General features: G+C 38.2%; 3 protein-coding genes across 3 annotated transcripts; 1 reads left to right on the top strand and 2 right to left on the bottom strand.

Annotated features, from left to right (window-relative positions):
• Positions 1-2,611: 2,611 nt before the first annotated feature.
• Positions 2,612-9,717, bottom strand: LOC134746790 (CDK5RAP1-like protein). The gene is made up of 7 exons (XM_063681332.1): positions 9,087-9,717; positions 8,482-8,632; positions 7,636-7,859; positions 7,232-7,362; positions 5,707-5,863; positions 4,441-4,568; positions 2,612-3,157 (listed from the first exon to the last, which is right to left on the bottom strand). The coding sequence occupies exons 1-7, from the start codon at positions 9,619-9,621 to the stop codon at positions 2,765-2,767; spliced, it is 1,719 nt and encodes a 572-aa protein (XP_063537402.1). The 5' UTR covers positions 9,622-9,717; the 3' UTR covers positions 2,612-2,764.
• A 188-nt stretch (positions 9,718-9,905) lies between these two features.
• Positions 9,906-14,746, top strand: LOC134746763 (PEST proteolytic signal-containing nuclear protein-like). The gene is made up of 4 exons (XM_063681293.1): positions 9,906-10,049; positions 10,163-10,324; positions 10,743-11,019; positions 12,583-14,746. Exons 1-4 carry the CDS (start codon positions 10,022-10,024, stop codon positions 12,749-12,751), a joined length of 636 nt encoding a protein of 211 aa, XP_063537363.1. The 5' UTR covers positions 9,906-10,021; the 3' UTR covers positions 12,752-14,746.
• A 1,884-nt stretch (positions 14,747-16,630) lies between these two features.
• On the bottom strand, positions 16,631-20,760 carry LOC134746828 (hydroxyacyl-coenzyme A dehydrogenase, mitochondrial-like). Its single transcript, XM_063681394.1, has 6 exons — positions 20,472-20,760; positions 19,901-20,017; positions 19,271-19,429; positions 18,814-18,899; positions 17,832-18,046; positions 16,631-17,081 (listed from the first exon to the last, which is right to left on the bottom strand). The coding sequence occupies exons 1-6, from the start codon at positions 20,583-20,585 to the stop codon at positions 16,840-16,842; spliced, it is 933 nt and encodes a 310-aa protein (XP_063537464.1). The 5' UTR covers positions 20,586-20,760; the 3' UTR covers positions 16,631-16,839.
• Positions 20,761-20,911: the final 151 nt, after the last annotated feature.

Raw genomic sequence — 20,911 nt, 5'->3', positions numbered from 1 at the left:
CACTATTTTTGTAACAGAAAATAATATAAAAATTAAAAAAAAACGAACTCAACAATGAGTAAAAAAAATCCTAAGGCCTCATAGTCACGAGCGCTTTTTCAACGCGCGTTTGAATGACACAAATGGAAACATGTGTATTCACATGATGGCGGTAGCGCTTTTTATCAAGCATTGTTGGATTTTCAACTTTACGCCTTGGTCTTTAAATCGAATTTAGCGTGCGAGCAGATTCAAGCGCTTTTTTTAACGCGCGTTTAAAAAGCGCTCGTGCATAAAGGCCTAAGGGCCTAAAGTATGACAATATTTTGACGGCTTGAAAAGTTCAATGTCCATAAAAGTTTAAAGTCCGCGTCATATATTGATAAATCAAGATGGTACCTATAAGTACTAGGGATGTTACGGAGCTCCGGTTCTGGTTCCGTTAAGTCGGAACTTCCGATTGATATTACACATCCGCTTCGATTCCGGTTCCGTTACTTATGAAGCGCTGGTGGCCTAGCGGTAAGAGCGTGCCACATTCAATCCGGAGGTCGCGGGTTCAAACCCTGGCTCGTACCAAATTACCAATGAGTTTTTCGGAACCTATGTACGAAATATCGTTTGACCAGTCGCTTTTCGGTGAAGGAAAACGTCGTGAGGAAACCGGAATAATCCCAATCGGGCCTAGTTTACCCTCTGGGTTGGAAGGTCAGATGGCAGTCGCTTTCGTAAAAACTAGTGCCTACACCAATTCTCGGGATTAGTTGTCGAGCGGACCCTAGGCATGAGCAGTGGCAAAATGCCGGGACAACGAGAGGAAGATGATGAGTAGGTGGCCATCTTGTGGGCTACATTGGAAGCATAAACTTCCAGGGGCGTAGCTAGAGGATATGGCGCTCGGGGCAGTCACCAAATTTGCGCCCCCTGACGACTGACAAAATCTTCCCTGCTGAAACTGAAAAATCTGACGTCTCCTGTGCTGCCCCCTACAGTTTATGCACGCTCCCTATACGAAGCCATTTATATTAGCTGTCAAATTCAAATAGAAACAATGAATGGTTAGAACTAAGTACAAATATAATTATAGATTTTGATGCCATGTGTGACAGATTTGTATGTAGTGTTTTTGAAAATGGTTTGTAAATAGCCTATTTCTAAATAAATACGTAACATAGGTTAAACCCAGTTTGTTTTCATGTAAATTGTCATATTTATTTTGTAATTTTGTACTGATTGATTCTAATAAAATGCACTTGAAGTGTCACAACTAATACGTTATTTTTATTTCCGTTATTTTTATTAGTTCTTGCATATGTGGTTTTCCATCACAGAAAGGTCCTTATGCTTCAAGTACAATAAGGTCCTTTTTATCAGATACCTAGAGTTAGGCCAAGAAAAGTATGCAGAGATTTTGACAGCACACGCAATGAGGGCTATCGTTTTTTTGCTCACCAGTTGGCGCCTCTGTTGATGGTGGTCCAAAAGACTATGGATGGTATAGAAAGGATCGCAATCTCTTATGGCAGAATTGTTGTAAAAGTGACCGCGTTAAGCTTTAAATAATAGTTCCTAATCTCTCCGGTGGCGCTAGTTAGGCTCTGGGACATTAGTATAACATGAACCATATAAGGCAACAAATAACCCGACCAAATTACGTAGGTTGTTTTTGGTAGTATTTCGGTGTATGGTGGCGCCGCCTAATTACTGTTTTTTGACACTTTTCATACATAGAGTTTTGGCTCCTTTATACAGTCTCCATGCAAAAGACTAAAGAACAGCTGTCAGTCATTGAAGTGACAAGTGACATTTGACATTTTGAACTTTGCGAACATGGAGACTATATAAAGGAGCCAAATCTCTATGTATGAAAAGTTTCCATCAAAAAACAGTAATTAGGCGGCGCCACCATACACCGAAATACTACCAAAAACAACCTACGTAATTTGGTCGGGTTATTTGTTGCCTTATATGGTTCATGTTATACTCATGTCCCAGAGCCTAACTAGCGCCACCGGAGAGATTAGGAACTATTATTTAAAGCTAAAAAGCGGTCACTTTTGCAACAATTCTGCCATAAGAGATTGGCATCCTTTCTATACCATCCATAATCCATATTTGCGAAGACCACCATCTACACTAGCGCCCCTAGCGGCGAATTCATACGCGTTACCCTCATTTCAGTGTTATTTATAGGTCATAATTTTATAGAAGTTTGTCGTTTAAAATAACACCTGCACTACTTGTGCTGTTAAAATCTCTGCAGAATTTTCTTAGTTTGACTCTAGTAAGCTCCAAACGGGCTTAGAAATGTTCAAATAGTTTCTTTTTTTACAGTTCTTACCTATTTTGGGTAAAACATTCCCGCACCCAAAAATCCGTAATTAGACAAAGACATCTGGTTTGTAAAGAATCGGGCCGGTAGGCAGGCGCCACTGTCGCGCATACACCCAGTACGTTGCTATTGCTGTTACCAATACCCTGGGAACTTCGTATAAAATAAATCCATAAAACTTAAAACAATACCTCTTTATTAACAGACCATTTACAATATACGGTTGGCTAAAAAATAAGTGCATTCACGTTGCCAGGGAAGTTTTGGAATTATACTGAGCAACTTTTACTGTGGGACCAGCAACGAAATCGAGTAAAAAAATTACTCTCCCATAGAAAATGGACCAGCCAAAATGATTTCGGGGTTGGTCCCATAGTAAAAGTTGCTCAGTATGATCCCAAAACCTCCCTGGCAACGGGAATGCACTTATTTTTTAGCTACCGTGTATATATTTTACACTCTAAGCATATGTCTTTCTCCCCAACTCACATCTCTATAAAACTCCCTAACACTACTATGATACATCGGTACCCCAGTCAACACAGACGATTTCGCCCCCGTTATTCTCACCGCCACAAAATCCCCCGGTTTCATATTAACTCTCCCACCATCTTGACTCTCAATCTCACATTGATCAAAAACAACTTTCATGTAGAACTCATTTCTTCCCAACAACTGTCCCGTTTTAGGTGCAGTCCCCTCGATTAGGACGAGATGTGTGTTCCCGATCTCTGATTGGTTGAGAGCTTGGCTCTTGGTTCGGTACAGTTGAATCATTCGGTTGTGACGCAGTTTTTTGATGGAGTCGGGCACGTCGTCTTTATAGCGGCGGTGGGCGGCGGTTTTCTGAAAAAAACGATTAGGTAAGCATGGTTAACGGATAAGTACTCGTTGTAATTTAGTAACAAGTATTGATGACAAGCTAAGTGAATCTGCCCCCAGCGAGTTTTGGCTTGTAATTTTTTTTAATGATGGGATTGTGGTTTCTTTTAGTGAAAAGTGTGCATAATTTCAGACCCCAAAACTTTATAGTTTTTTTGGAAATTGTAAATGTTTTTTTTTTGTATAGCAATATATATAATAATTGATGTCATATAATTGTCATTACTATACTCACAACATACATGACGCTCGTCAAAATCGGCTGGCTAGAAAAAAATATCGAAGAAAGAGCATATTTCGTTCACAAAAAACTATAAACTTTTGAGGTCTAAAATTTTGCATACTTGTTACTAATAGAAAGCCACATCAACAAAAAAAATACAAGCCAAAACTCGCTGGGGGCTTAGCTTATCCTGGCACGGCCTTTGGCGCAGGATCTAAGGTAGAACATTGAGCTTAATTAAATACCTTAATATAGTATTTTGAGCGTCATGAGAGATTCTAAAAAGCTTGAGCATGGCAACTGTCCGTAAATTAGACAATCACTTAGAACAGAATTGTGACAAAAATCAAAAATAATGAGTCGCCATGCTGTAGAGAAACCAAACAACAATATTGTAGTAAATAGAAGCTGGAACGTGCAAGGGATTCTATAGCAGAGTACTGAGCGAAACGCGAAATAAGTACTTCATGATTATATTAAATTATTTTAAAACGGGTCACTCACGTATTATCAAGTCGAATAGCTCGACATGTTTCGATCCAATTTACGAGGATCCTCGTCCCGGAGCAACGACACGTCTTCACTGGTCGAGGGCGCTCCGTGTACAAATAATTACGCTAACGTATAACGTTTTAAAATAATTTAATATGTTTGAGTCTCACGCGAGTTTTGTAGTTAAAATTACTTCATGATTGGAAGAAAAAAAACCGGCCAAGTGCGAGTCGGACTCGCGCACGAAGGGTTCCGTACCATTACGAAAAAAAAACAGCAAAAAAATCACGTTTGTTGTATGGCAGCCCCATTTAAATATTTATATTATTCTGTTTTTAGTATTTGTTGTTATAGCGGCAACAGAAATACATCATGTGTGAAAATTTCAACTGTCTAGCTATCACGGTTCATGAGATACAGCCTGGTGACAGACAGACAGATGGACAGACGAACGGACAGACGGACAGCGGAGTCTTAGTAATAGGGTCCCGTTTTTACCCTTTGGGTACGGAACCCTAAAAATGATGTTTACCTCTCTCATGCTGTAAGGGAACAGAAAGGCGATATTATAATCGACCTCCTGCATCAGCGTCATGGTTTCTTCAAATTCCTCGTCGGTCTCCCCACAGAACCCACAGATCATGTCGGTGGACAAACCCACTGGAATTTTACACAAATGTGGTATTTTCTATAAAAAGGGACCTTATTGTCGATGGCGCTAACGCCATTATTAACGATGCTCCGATATAAATACAATGCCGCGCGACGCTGTCCAGCGTAAGCGCCATCGACAATAAGGTCCCTTTTCATAGAAAATGCCTCAAATATATAAACCATAATGAACTAAATGTCAGATGCAAGCATCTTCTGTCAGAAGAATTTAAATAATGTTCTCCATCTTGTATGTACTATTATGTATTAGTTTATCTTGTGTATATCATATAAGTATTAGTATTTAATCATAATTTTGTTAGTTTGTTTATATATATGTATACATAATATTTGACTTTTTTGTGGTTCTATTTCTCGTTATAATTTATGAATCTATCCTGCACCAACATTTCTCTGTTTGACCTAATGGTTGACTGGTAGAGAATGCCTTTCGGCATTAAGTCCGCCATTTGTACATTTTTCTTTGCTTGTGCAATAAAGTTTAAATAAATAAATAAATGTAAATAAATTAAAATTACTCGTAATTCAACTGGATTTTTCTCATTTCTTTATTTATTTCAGCTATTATTTACTAAAACGGGACCTAATCGGGTAAAATTAAGTTTTAAACCGAAGTTTCGAGGACGATGTTGTCCCCGCGGTCTTGGAGAAGAGAAGACTGGCTAAAGCTGACATCAACGTCTTCTAGCCGCGCGATATTTATAACTAAATTTTACGCGATTAAGTCCCGCTTTAGTAAATTATGAGTTTAAATCAGTGTTAAGATTTCAGTTATTTCAAGAAAATATGAAAACAATTGTTTCGATGTTTAATAAAGAATATATTAGCCAGTAGTAAATAGTTTTAATTAAGACAAACGGCTCGACGGAAACACGATTTATTATTCCAAAAAAAAAACGGACAAGTGCGAGTCGTACTCGCCCACCGAGGGTTCCGTACTTTTTAGTATTTGTTCTTATAGCGGCAATAGAAATACATCATCTGTAAAAATTTCAGCTACAGATGATGTATTTCTGTTGCCGCTATAACAACAAATACTAAAAAGTACCGAACCCTCAGTGCGCCAGTCCGACTCTCACTTGGCCGGTTTTTATCCTTTGGGTACGGAACCCTAAAAACGAGTTACCTCCTGGGATGGTATTTTTGACGTGGTCGACAAGTTGCAAGTAGGCTTCCCTGGAGTACCCGCGCCTCATCCTCTCCAGCACGGTAGTGGAGCCCGACTGCGCCGGCAAGTGCAGCAGCTTGCAGATGTTCGGCCGCTCGCTGATCACTTGTAACACCTGGAGAATAACCAGCCGTTTCATAATGCTGCACGGAATGGCAAAACACGATTCTCATGCGTTCAGGGCAGGGGTCGGAAACCGGTATTTGCTCCATACAAAAATACCGGTATTATTACGTTATTTTGTTTATAATTTCATTTTTAATGGGACGTTTTAATAATGCAAAATTGTTTCCTAAACACATGATTCAGTCCTACGTAATGAGCATAAAATAATTCAAAATATTGGGCTATTTAGGGGTTTTTTTAAAATAACGGTTCCGAGCCCTGGTTCAGGGTTCGAAATTATCCAGATAATTATAGTATTTGATAATAATCTAAAGTATGAATGGTGCTATATTTGTGACGTTTTCAATCAAAAGGTACCACATTGTCGCTTGTCGATAAGGGTGATTTCAAATTGAAACTATATGAAAATAGCGCCTTATTGACAACCGACATTAAGTACCCTTTTGGATGAAAATGGCACATTTATTTTCTTTGAATCCTTCAGTAAATTTTAAAATCTCGTCTTAGAATCTTCGTAAATTTTAGGTAATTATCAAATCGATAATTATCAGGCATAAAAATCACGATAATTATCGCGATAATTATCAAGATAACTATCATTGATAATTATCCTTTCGAATCCTGCATGCGTTAACCTTAAAGAAATATCTTACTGAAAAGCATGCTCGGCACGTCAAGCGGGTACTTGCTCCAAGAAAAGGCTGACCCACAGAACACAGTAATTTCTATCGCGCATTTGGAATTATAGTTGGTCAAACCAAATTGGCAGTAAATAAGAACAAAAAAAAAACTATACTCATCCTTTTCTTTTGTGTGCTAGTACTAGTGCAAGACAAAGATAGTATGATTCTCTCTGTCTATGTTTGAAATGAGACAGTCCTTTGACAAACTATATTTCTTTAGTTATAGTCTTATAGTCCTTCAGAGGAGAGGGAATGGGGTTGAAAGTTTTCAACAACTTACGTTGACGAAAGCGCGGACTGAAACTATAAAGGAAGCTAAAACTATTCAATTTGCGAATTAGGGGTCATTACACATTAACGTGTAATGTAATTAATGGATGACCCTTAAGGGGAGGGAGGGGGTCAAGAAAATGTGACATGTTGTGACAAGGGGGAGGGAGGAGCCACAAACATTGTGACGTCACTTTAACATATTTGAATTATTTTATTCGCTGTACAGTTAAATAACAAGCTTTTGAAACTATAATCTTTTTTATTCGTCAAATTCTCTTTCCTTGTCAGTTTTGGGTTATAAAATTACTAATATTTCTTTTGTCAAAAAAAGAAGGGGTCAAAAAAACTTAGAAATTCGTGTGACGTAATTAATGGATGACCCCTTAAGAGTGTTATATCACCTCGTCAGGAAAATCCTTGGGGTGCGCCGCGGTGAACCTCACACGCATATCTGGGACGGCGGCTGATACTTCATCCAAAAGGTCCGCAAAGCGAAGTCCGCCTTTCTTTGACTTATATACTGTTTTGAACCCTGAAAATGAAGTTAATAATTATTTAATTTCATGAGCTCTGCTTAGTACAACACTATAAAATCGTGCCTCAATTTTGTTAGCAGAATTAGATGACGCTGTATGGCTCCGTACTTTATATAGTTATTCTGATTGTCAAAAAATGGCGTGTTACATTACAATTAGCACAAAATATAACGTATATAATATTCAATAAAGGTGAAAATTAAATTTTGGTATTAAGTATGCCTTTATAAGGGTTGTTGGGACTCAGGAGGCTACTGTGCCGAGCTCACCTTTCGCTAACTGCGTATCTAGCCTCTCCTTATCCTCCGGATTTTCCCTCGTGTCTCTATAGCTGTTCACATTCTGCCCTAGCAACGTGATCTCCTTAACACCGCGGTCTGCGAGTAACCGTGCCTCGTCCACTATGGAACGTAGCGGTCGGGAGCGCTCGCGGCCGCGGGTGAACGGCACTATGCAGTATGTACACATGTTGTCGCAGCCACGCATTATGGAGCTGAAGAAAAAAGGTAGAAAATGTACTTCTAAATCTAATCTAAATTAAAATCTTACTTTTTGTACCTTACTCCTTTGTAATAAGGTGAAAAATGTAAACATATATTTGACGTCCACTGTACCATTATATTAAACATTTCTACCTAGACAATTAGGGGATATTTGAAAGACTTTTGGTAATATTTTCAATTATGCAAATTATAAATACACGCAGATAAAGATTGCAGTATGTAGATTAGCGAAGTGTAACTAAAAGAGAAGACCTAAATGACAAGCATCAGTTGGACTAAAGCAAAGGGGGTGCCGACACTTAGAAAATTTTTCATCGGAGTGATGTTATTATGACACCTATTTTTTATTATGTTATCGTAGAGAATACGCTAAAATAAGCATGTTTTGTAGGAAAAACTTTTCTCTAAAATCAAAAATGACCGAGATATTTGACCCGCAAGTTGAAACCACTACTTGACAAATTAAAATCAATCATTTGGAACAGTAAATTTAAGTAACAGAGACAAGATAGGTGCGACGACGAGCGAAGCGAGCCGCAAAACTGCGGCACATACAAATGACACACACCTTTATCCACATTTTCAAAAATTATAACTAGGTAAGATACTTACATGAAGGCAGAGACACTATCTTGGTTGAGTCTCACTGGCATCACATCCGCATATGTCTCGTCCAAGGACAGTAGCACATTGACAGCAGTTTGGCCACTTTCTGTTAAAGCTAGCAGCCGCGGCAAGTCCCGGTAGCTATCAGGCCCAGCCACTGAAACATTATAATTAAATATTAAACCTGTTTTTATAACCTAAGTAGATAATAAAATGATAATTTGACTACCCAATCTACCCACTCTCTCGTAGATCGGTATTAACACATTCACTGCCCCCAACGCACAAGTTTGTTCCTAGGCCACACCCCCTGGCAGTGAATGCGTTAAAATACATGAAAATCAGTCTTCGAAGACAGAAGATGCTGGGGTATCTACTATCTCAAATATTGGTAACCTTGAACAAGATGCATGTAACTGCGTCGAAATATCGGGAGCTCAAAAACAATACAAAAAGTAATTACGGTCTATATCCCGGTCAATTTAAGTCTAGTATTGGTAACCTATTTATTGTATAAGTACACAGACTACTTTTTGTAAATATTTTTGGAAATATAATAATATGAATCAATTGTCAAATACAGCAAAAAAGGGGAAACAAAAGTTTCTTACCAACATCAACAGCTTTTTCTTTTTCAATAAGTTTGGTCTTCAGCCGCTCTGCCATACAGCCCAGCAAACCAATTTTAACTGGCCTATCCTTGTTCTTCTGCGCCCGACGTCTTTTGAACCCTCTAAGGTGATCTAAACGGTGCCATATCTTACTCTCAGCCCCTTCCCTGATCGCACACGTCATTACCAGGAATATATCCGCTTCCTCCTCAATTTCCGTCTTCTCGAAACCCTCTTTCTTTAAAATAGACCAAACAATCTCCGTATCATTCAAGTTCATTTGACATCCATACACATCGAAATATACTTTGCGGTTTGAACCAAATGTTACATTTTCTGGTAAATATGGAATATGAGGCCTATCTAGAAGGACGGGCTCTGAGTCTCCAATTATAAATTCCTTTAGGCTAGGCCCCTGTTTTATTTTATCACGTCTTGAAGTTAGTTGAGTGCCGTCTGATAAACATCGACAATTTCTGGATACATATTTACTGGATAAATTCAGCAAGCGCTGTGTACGACGTAATAAAGACATTTTTGGGGTATTTTATTGTTTTTACATCCTAGGTTTTCTTAAATCTATAAAATAAGAGGAATTTCTATCACGTAACCTAAAATTTTGCTTTTGTGATTAGTTGACAAATTGACTTAATTGAGTCGTATTTTTCTAATAGCATGATCATGAATATTTATAAAAAGCTTTCTACACACGATGCGTCATCACGTCATAATCGAGGTGTTGTTGTTGACTAACTTGATTTTATCCCGTTTCGATCGTCTGTTAACCTCTATTATTTGTCTGTCTATGAAAATTGAAAATACAAAATGGCTGAATTGCCCGTGCCCGAGCTGTCAAACAACTCAAACAGGACTTGATTTGATTGATTACAAGAAAAAGGAATTGTATCTGCAAGAGTAGCAAGGTGAAATCAGCAATGAGCGGTCGTTACGACTACAGCAAAGGTATTCGAATGATATAGCTAGCGTTATAATAAATTAGCGACGCTCGACTCGATAAGTTAGACGTAGGCTCGTTTAAGTATTTTTATTTATCGTGGCCAGTGTTGCATTGGCAGGGTCGTCTCGATCCGCGCGTGATGATTCTAGGCAGGAGAGGCGGCGGGAGCGCGACAGGTCCCGGTCGCCGCGCTCGAGGTCTCCGAGGCGCCGTTCTCCTGAAGTCAGTCGCAATCGCTACTCTAAGGGACGGTCGAGGGAACCAGATACTAGTCGTGACAGTGAGTACTGAGTACATTCGTTTTCCTTATTTAAAGCCCCTAAACCCAAATTACAAGCTTGTTTTGTAGCTGTCATAGAACATTTTGATTACCACCTACGTAACATTATCAAGTAATAAATGTACCCAAAAAACCATGTGAAACCAGTAAATTATTGATTTAAACTTTCACGATTTTTACTCATTATTATTTACAACGACGGGACTTAATCGCGTAAAATAAGTTTTAAATTTACCTCCGACGTTTCGAGGACGGCGTTGTCCCCGTGGTCTCGGAGAAGAATGTCGGAGGTAAATTTAAAACTTATTTTACGCGATTAAGTCCTGTCGTTGTAAATAATAATCAGTAAATTATTTATAAAATTTCCATTATTAGTAAATGATAACGTTTCATGATAACTTTATTTTAATATTTCTAGGAGACACAGTTACAAAGCCCGTCAAAATTCCGAAACACACAGAATGGGATGAGTCCAGCGACGAGGAGGTCCCTGCCCCACCTCCCCCTCCTAGAATCAGCAAGATCAGCATTGGGTTTGCAAAGCCGGCTGCGCCCATCAAGATGAATCTCGGTGCAAAGCCTAGTGGTAAGGCTTCGAAGCCGACCATTGCGTCTGTCTTCAATGCTGATGATGATGATGATGAGCCTGAGGAGATGCCTGCTGAAGCCAGGATGAGGATGAGAAATATTGGAAGGTGAGTTCAAAACTTAGATGACTTAGATATAAGATGAAAGTACTTTGTTGGCTCTAAAACATGTATTGGTCAGAATAATAGACTTTTTTGTCACAACATTTCAACCACCTAAAGCCCAATTTATTAATTAATATCTGGGAGATCAAGCTTTGCTCGGAATACATATAAAAACTCAAAAATACGCGTTTTCCCAGAGGTAAGACCAGGGACCGGACAACCCTTTCCGCGATAAAACCCTTTCAATGGGCGACACTTAAACACGGCTAACACATTGAAAGACTTTCCCTTTTGAACTGCAAGCCCATTCATACCCTTACCTTTGACTAACCCTTACTGAAAAGCTAACCAAAAATAAGGCTAGCTCTTAATAAGGGTTACCCTTATCTTTAAGCGCTTTTTATAAAGGTTTCCCTTTGCGTTAAAGAGACAGGATTAGTATATATCCACGGTAGTGTATGAAAAGGAAAGAAAATACGTGCCTAGTCAAAGAACGCCGCCATCGCCGCCGACGATCGCGCGGATTCGAAGTAATGTGTGCTTTATGAACGAGGTTGACAACTTAAATTAGCACGCTTATATGCTAAAAGGGAAGCCCTTTATAAGGCTAACCCTTATAAGCAATATGCAAGGTGTTGGTGAGCGGATGATAAGGGTTTTGTAAGGGTATTTGGGCTACCGATTACTCAAATGTCGTAGCTTTATATAAGGGTTTTTAAAAGCAAAACAAAGGGTTTCGTCTGGCAAAGGGTATGGTGAGTTAAGCCTTATGCAATACCCTTATAAAACCCCGATAAGGGATAGCGGGCCGGTCCCTGGGTAAGACTTAGCTAGATCGATTTTTTGTCCCCGAAAACCCCCATATAGCTAATTTCATCGAAATTGTTAAAGCCGTTTCTGAGATTCCCGAAATATATATACAAGAATTGCTTGTTTAAATTGTTTAATTTGTTTTGTGTAAGCTTCCCCGCTGACATAATAGAGTTAGCTCTGTGACTAGAGTAAGATGATTAAGATGCTACTAATTCTACTAAAGATGCTATTTCAGATGTTTTTTTTTTAAATTGGTAACAATATCTTAATACATTGTGCAATGAAATAAAACTATGAAAACGGATTATATCGCGTATATTGAATTTATAATACATCCCGACGTTTCGAACCCTTTACAGCGTTCGTGGTCAATGGGTGACTGAGGAAAAACTACAAAGTGCAAAAATACCCACATACTAAAAATAATGAACCATCATAGACTATAAACTTTAAGGCTGGTTGTACATGCAAAATCGGTTCAAGAGGCTAGTTATACAATACAAATATTTTCAGGTAAAGATATATATATATATATATATACGCGATATAATCCGTTTTCATAGTTTTATTTCATGAGTAACTATCGCGGTAACCGAAGACAACCTAATTACATTGTGCAATGTTAACAAATTTTTCCATATGAATTTTAGAACTGTTTGATTTTACAAGACAAGACAGTAGCTATATTGTTTCAGTCCCTTAGCCCTAAAATTAGGAAATTCACTACAATAACACTTAAAAATCCATTTACAGAGAAACACCAACATCAGCCGGCCCAAACTCCTTTGGCAAAACCAAACAGGGCTTCTGCGATGCCAAGAAGCTGTTTGAAAAGAACCTAAAGCAACAACTAGATGATACAAATGAAAGGCCTGTCTTACCCAAATTTCCACAGACTATCTATAAGATAAAACCTACATGAGGAGTGTTGTCTGTTTAATGACTGGTCTTTGTGAATTATAATGATTTTTTTTTTGTCAAAACCAAAACCACTGCCACTGTTATAAAATGATTTTACAATACAAATACTCTTTTCACTTCTCATGCTCGTAAAGTTCGACCGGCGTGCCCCTCGCCCCCGACACAACAGAGTACAATTTTCTTTAGTCTTGAATAAACACGGTAAAATAACCTACAATATTGGATATTCTTGTATATTTTACTTACAAATCTCACAATCGAAGTGAAAAGTAGAGTGTATAACTCAGGCATAAATGTCCATTTTTATCCTCGACTATATTGGTCCTCGCTATGCTCGGACTAATAAATTGTCTCGCGTGAAAATGGATCGCTTTATGCCCTTGTTGTACAATCTACTATTATTGCACACCTCAATAGAGAAAACACAAAAAGAAAACAGCAACAGAAGTAGAGGTAAACAACAGGCGGCCTTATCGCAAAAAAGCGATTTTGTCCAGACAGACGATTTAAAGTTGAAACAAAAAAAATAAAAACTTTTTTTTTGGTACCAGAATTGCAAATTACAACCAAATCTTTTATACTACTGGCTCTGTGAGCTATCGACCTTACGAACCTCCACGGTTGTAAAATCTGTGACATTTTGTGAAAATTCACGGAAAAAATATTTGCACAACTTATAGAACCTGCTCACAGAAATTCACGAGAATCGGATGAGAAATGCGAGAGAGAACCGCCAGACAAACATGAAAGCATATTTGCCCAAGCTGACACATTAACGTTTAATTTTGTCAATATGGTTTCATAGTGTCACTTGACTTGATTAGCATTTTGATCCAACTAGGGAACAAATAAAATTATTTTACAAATACAAATATCTTTATTTATTTATATCTTTATTTTTTGGTCTCACACATTCTACCAGAAACTGGTATGCAAAATTATTACATATTTTTTATGAAATATTTTGATTTCTGTGGTGTGGAATTGTTCGCTTTTTCTTTAGTGTATCAAGTGTATGATATCTATTTCAATTTATAGCATTTTGATGTTAATAAAATCATTACAATTCACATAGACAGACTGTTATTCATTAACATGTTACCTATGCTAGTTAAGTGGTCATTTTATTAACTTAACTGACATCGGGGCATGTTCAAATTTATAATAAGATTTAGCGTTTAGCTTGTGTAGTTACAATGTTTGAATTGACAATGAATTATATTTTATGTTACTATGATGGTGCAAGTAGAAGTTTAAATGAAATAAGAGTTTTAGATGTTGAGTGCTCCCTTTTTACTCTTTGTAATTAAAACCGTAACAGCTACGTAATAAGATACAAAGTTGTGTTTTTATTAGATTACAGTTGGATCATAGTTTTAGTGTATCTAATGTGATTGCACCGAATTTAACGTGTCGAAGTATGGAGTGCCATAGTTTTCATAGAAATTTGACGTTATTGTGACACTGCCACACTTTGTCAGTCTACAGAGTTAGCTTGGTCTGACTCTGACTTAATACGGAAATACGTACTTACATATTCACATTTTTTGCTTTAAACACACAAGCTTTTTTTAATATTGATCGATTTTTCTACTTAGTAACAGAAAAACGCCGTAAGAGTGTTTATGTCTTGTCAGTTTTATTAAATAGAAAATGTTTAGTAGTGCTGAAAGATCGTGCCTTGAAAATCAATTCGGATCATTGTTATATCGACATTTTCTAGAAAGTCAGTATTTTCAGCGCGTTAAATATAAGGTCATTGCTAAGGGTGTTTTTACATTGGGTCGTTTACGTTTTGCAGTCCCCGAATCAATGTACAATTGACATTGTTTTCAGCGGCGAACGACCCAGTGCGATTGCACTCATAAATATTTACAAAATTGTGATGTATTATTATATTTTACTTTACGAATGTATTCAAAAGGCGCTAGCTTCTTCACAAGAGTTGAACGATCGTGTGTATCTTTTATAGACTTGAATATAATTTTATTGCTCATTGTGTTGTTTCATTTGTCGTTAAGCTAGATCATGGGTTCTCACAGTGTGGTATGCGAAACCCCAGGGGTTTGCCAGCGGTCTTAAAGGTAAAATAGTGTTAATAAATAATAAATAGTGACCTTGGACAAGACCACATAATTATATACTTAAGGAACGTACGGCAACCACATAAAACAACTAGAAAAAGACGTACGAACACGAAATAGTTATTTACGATACAAGTGCGAAAAAGAGGAAATTCGAAACGAGTGGCGATAAATTAAAACACGACCGCAGGGAGTGTTTTAAATCGACACGAGTTGCGAATTACCTATTCGCACGTGTATCGTACAACGTTTTACAGTACATTATGGCCCTTTAAACTTTCGACACATGCACGAAAAGTGCTCTTTACGCACTAGTGCGAGAAAGTAGCACCATATGTTCTGTAAAATAATATAAGTAAATTACGAGCACTGAAAACGACTCAAAAACTTGGGATGTATCTTTCGGTCGCTTTTCGGTAGGACTACAGGAACTTCTGTCTTAAATTGTTTTATTTTATGGAAAGTACCTACTATGGATTGGGAATTAGAAGTTTGATGGCTTTGCTATTCTGGCCTATACGTTGTACGGCACCGCAGCGCAGCTCCAACGACAAAGACGGATTAATCCATCACAGATCACAGAGCAACATAGACCTACGTGCATATGCATAAAGTTCAATTTCAGTTTTGACACTTCTGTGACGTGCGTTCCGAGTGACAGCTTTTGTTTTTTTTTATTCGTCCTTCTGGACAGGCTAAGACCATAGGCCATACTGCCTCTTCTTCAGTAAGATTAAATTTCAATAAAAATGACTGGACTATAAAGCAAATTATTGAAGACAAACACACTACTGAAGACATTTTTATTGGATTTGACTTATGGATTTAAAAAAAAGGAAGACTATATCTTAGACATAGTATAGTAGTTATAGACATGAAACCGAGCGACCAGGGGTAAGAGAAAGACATATTCATGTATTGACAGGTTAATGTATGGCAGCATAATCCTTTTTCTCTTTCACTCCTATAAATTTCGGTATTTCGCAATCGCCTCCTACCTATGCTGCCATAACCCGACCATGAAAAAAAAACCGGTCGGTGATAAGGACAAATCATCACTATTTTCTCTTTCCTCTTATAGGAATCGCAATAAGACTATCTTTCTCTATCAAAGAGTGTTAGTCCCTTGCTTTATATCTATAACTGACAGCCATGGAGACTGTATAAAGGAGCCAAATCTCTATGTTTGAAAAGTGTCCATCAAAAAACCGTAATTAGGCGGCGCCACCGAAATACTACCAAAAACAACCTACGTAATTTGGTCGGGTTATTTGTTGCCTTATATGGTTCATGTTATACTCATGTCCCAGAGCCTAACTAGCGCCACCGGAGAGATTAGGAACTATTAATTAAAGCTTAACGCGGTCACTTTTACAACAATTCTGCCATAAGAGATTGCGATCCTTTCTATACCATCCATACTGACAGCTTTTGTGTTTGACACGGCGTCGAAAATGTTCAACCAAACTCACACACAAACACGGGTATTTTTAAATCCATTCGACCCTCAGCACTATGAGGGCTATCGTTTTTTTGCTCACCAGTTGGCGCCTCTGTTGATGGTGGTCCAAAAGACTAAAGAACAGCTGTCAGTCATTAAAGTGACATTTGACATTTCGAACTATGGAAAAGACCACCATCTACACTAGCGCCCCTAGCGGCGAATTCATACGCGTTAGCCCTCATTACCTTTTCTTAATACATACCAAAATCGCATAATCTGACAGATGGATTCCGAGTTTGACGTTAAGCGACTCATACACCACCTCGTTTCAGTCATATAAAAAAAGAACATCTTTAATAAAAACACAGTATTTTATTGATCTCACAAATTCTCTTAAAACAACCTATTCACAATACTCAACATGATTACATTTTTCAACAGCAATTCATTTCGTAATTTTGGTTTTGCGTAATGTGTGCATCATTATCTATCATAGACAGAAAATGCAACAAAAACGTGTGGGCAAATAACAAATCACGAAGTGCAAGGTTACAAGCAGTGTTATTTCTTGTCGTACTTATAGAAGCCCTCGCCAGTCTTGACCCCCAGCCGTCCCTTGGCCACCATCTTGTCGAGCGCGGGGATGGGGTTGAACAGCGTCTCGTTGGGGTACTTCCTGTGCCAGCCGTCCAGGATGAACTTGTTCGTGTCGAGCCCCACGTAGTCGGCCAGCTCGAGCGGACCCATAGGGTAGCCCGCGCCGAGCTTCATGGCGATATCGATGTCTTTGGCTGAAGCGTCACCTGAGAAAATAACGTTATTACAAGCTTTTTAGGGTTCCGTACCCAAAGGGTAAAAACGGGGCCCTAATACTAAGACTCCGCTGTCTGTCTGTCACCAGGCTGTATCTCACGAACCGTTATAGCTAGACAGTTGAAATTTTCACAGATGATTTATTTCTGTTGCCGCTATAACAACAAATACTAAAAACAGAATATAATAAATATTTAAGTGGGGCTCCCATACAACAAACGTGATTTTTTGATGGATGTCTGATGGTACGGAACCCTTCGTGCGCGAGTCCGACTCGCACTTGGCCGGTTTTTATTAACTTGCATTGTACGTAAGTGTGTATCTACTAATGTATGTACGGATCAAATCTTGCAAGTAAAATTTTACCCACTTCCCAACTTCCAATGAAGCTGAAAATTTGCATACATATGTAAGTCGGGTCATTGCAATATTATGGTATCATCGAGCTGATATGATGCCATCATCGTATCAGCTCGATACGGCTACAGGTAGACAGGAGGTGTCCGTAGGAACTTTATGATAAAACAACGACACAAACACATATATCTACCTAAGACACCTAAGTATGCGAAAGAAGCGGCAACCCTAGCGTTGTGTCGGTGCGCGCGGTGCGGGGCGGCGCGTTGAAGGTCACTCCATTGTATTTTTGTGTAGGTATCAAAACGGTAGGTATTTGCGTTTTCCTTGAGAGATAAGTATCTGTTCGTAAGAATTATTATATAATCTGTGTCAACACTAACCTCTTTGGTACAATCGAATCGCCTCAGCGATATAAGGTACGAGTAGCCGGTTGACCACGAAGCCAGGGGTGTCCTTGCAGGTGATGCAGGTCTTGCCGACGGCCTTGCCCCACTCCATCATGGTCTGGTAGGTCTGGTCGGAGGTGGCGTCTCCGCGAACCACCTCGAGGAGTCGCATGACGGGGACGGGGTTGAAGAAGTGGAGGCCGCCGAATCTGAAAGGTTGGTAGATGGCGGGGCTTAAAAACCAACCCCCTTATATTTGTACTAGCGACCCGCCCCGGCTTCGCACGGGTAGTTTAACAAATTTACACAAAACCTTTACAAATTATACATATAAACCTTCCTCTTCAATCACTCTATCTATTAAAAAAAACCGCATCAAAATCCGTCGCGTAGTTTTAAAGATACGCATACATAGGGACAGACAGACAGCAGGAAGCGACTTTGTTTTGTACTATGTAGTGATGTATAATACCTAGCAACCTCTGTTAAATTTTGTCTCTTTCTAACAAAGGCATATATCAAAATGATCGACAGAGACAAGACTACCAACGGCATTTTTTGGGTTCCGTACCCAAAGGGTAAGACGGGACCCTATTACTAAGATTCCGATGTCTGTCTGTCCGTTTGTCACCAGGCTGTATCTCATGAACCGTGATAGCTAGACAGTTGAAATTTTCACAGATGATGTATTTATGTTGCCGCTATAACAACAAATACTAAAAACAGATTAAAATAAATATTTAAGTGGGGCTCCCATACAACAAATGGTACGGAACCCTTCGTGCGCGAGTCCGACTCGCACCTGGCCGGTTTTTTTTTAACTATTTAATGAGACTAAATAATTTAGCAGTGTTAAGTCTCGCATTTGCCCGTGTTAAGGGAGAAAATTAAATATTTTAATTTTTAAGTTTTTTTTTTTTTAAATTAATGTAACTTGGATGAGACTTTATTATCTTTATTCAAAACCCATATTTACTTGTCTTTCCTCTTGACGGCAGCGGCGATCTCGTTGATGGAGAGAGACGATGTGTTGGACGCTAAAATGGTGTGCGCAGGCGCTGCCTACAACATTTTAAAGTATGTTATATTCTGCGATATCATTTTGATATGGTTCTAATGCCATTCAAGCTAAAAATAAAAAAAGTGTAGTTCCTATAATGCAGAAATGGCGTTTATTAAAGTCCTATTTTCAACCCTCGCAAAGCTTTTTAACAAATTGTCTGATTACCTAAAAGAGTTGGATGCCAAAGCACTAAAATTCATATGTATAAATAATGTGTTTAGTTTTAATCCTGTGTCGATAGATGGCAGCAAATTTACTGTGGCTACAAAATTTACTATGACAATAACCCTCTATACAATCTATTCTCTTTGGTAGGTATAAAGCAATGAAAAACATGAAATGTATGACAGTACCGATAATAATTAATTACCTGGTCCAATTGCTTAAACAGCTTATGCTTCACCTCCATGTTCTCCACAATGGCCTCCACGACTAGGTCTGCGCTCTTGGCACCCTCCACCGGGTCAGTGGATGTCTTGACCCGGGCCAGGGCTTCCTTGACAAACTTCTCACCGCCGGCCGGGTCATCCTTACAATATAAGAAATGAGGTTTATTTTTTACCAATAAAAACACGTTCTAAAATGGTGCGTAACTTTACAAACTTTCTGTTGCAAATTTCGTTTTATACTAGTAAGCGTTACAAATTCCATGCATGTCTAAGTGTGAGTGGTTTGACATGGGTTAACTATGTAAAGATTTTGTACAGAAATCTGATATTATAACAATTAGATTGGGACTTATAATTAGAATTAGAACCAATAGTTTGTTTTAAGGAAATAAAATACAGGAGATATGTATTACCAGTAATTACACTACTATTAAATTAACTCGACATATGCCTAAAGGCCAATAGAAATTATTATATATTTGATTGCACCATACTAAATCTACAATTCTTACTTCAATACTTAATATTGAAATTTCAACTTACAAATAAAATCATTCATACTGTAATACTATTAATAACAAAACTTCTGAGGGTAGTTTTAAATTATTTACCTTGAATGTCTTTTTGGCAACACGGCCAAGGTTACCACCAATGGACTTCTGAGCCTTCACGAGGACATCGGAGCTGACATCTACAAGAGTCACATTCTGGCCGGCTTGGGCAGCAACCTTATAAGACAATTAAAAATATTAAATTATTCATAAATTAGTTAAAAAACAATGATGAAGTAGTATCATCTTTACAGGTTCGAAATTATATCAGACTACAGTTGGACTACAGTTTAATGCCTAGGAAACAAGGTTACATGTAAAGTTCTTGTAAAAAAACAGTATTTAAAAGTTAATAAAAAGTATACTGGCTTAAAAGAAAGCAACAGGTTTTATAAGTAAACATATATTTTGTCAAAGGACTGTCTCATTTCAAACATAGACAGAGAGAATTATACTATATCTGTCTTACACTAGTACTAGCACCCAAAAGAAAAGGATGAGTATAGTTTTTTTTTTGTTCTTATTTACTGACAATTTGGTTTGACCAACTATACATTCCATGTCATTTAAACTGCTGATTGTGACTAAACACAACTGCACGAAGTATTAACAATATTTAACAAGCCATTACCTGAGCGATGCCCGAGCCCATCAGGCCGCCGCCAATGACGGTCACATTCTTAACTGCACTTTGCACAACCGATGAACTTGAGAAGTTCCTTGCAATTATGCCGAACTGAATCATCTTGAGCTATGGTAATGAAAGTTTTTACTAAACAAACCCTACAAGGGTTTTGTGGTCTACCAACCGCAAACCAAATGACGATAAAATAATAAAGAAAAGTTGGTTCCAAAGTTCAAGATTTTGATTGACTCTCGGCCCAAGTCGGGGAGAAGTTCGTCAAGTAGTTGGTTCCGTTCGGCAGGTGACAGGTTGGCAACGCGTTCCAAATCATCCACTGATAATATTTTTATGTTACCCCACAACAAACTTTGTTGTCTTTGTTTGTCTTTGTTGAACAAAGACAATCATAAATATCTACAATATTTTTATAACATATCAATTTAAAA

This window comes from Cydia strobilella, chromosome 13 (genome assembly GCF_947568885.1).
Source record: "Cydia strobilella chromosome 13, ilCydStro3.1, whole genome shotgun sequence".
In the NCBI taxonomy this organism is placed as follows: domain Eukaryota; kingdom Metazoa; phylum Arthropoda; class Insecta; order Lepidoptera; family Tortricidae; genus Cydia; species Cydia strobilella.
Note: the sequence above shows the minus strand (reverse complement) of the source record. Positions and strands in the feature narration are given on the sequence as shown.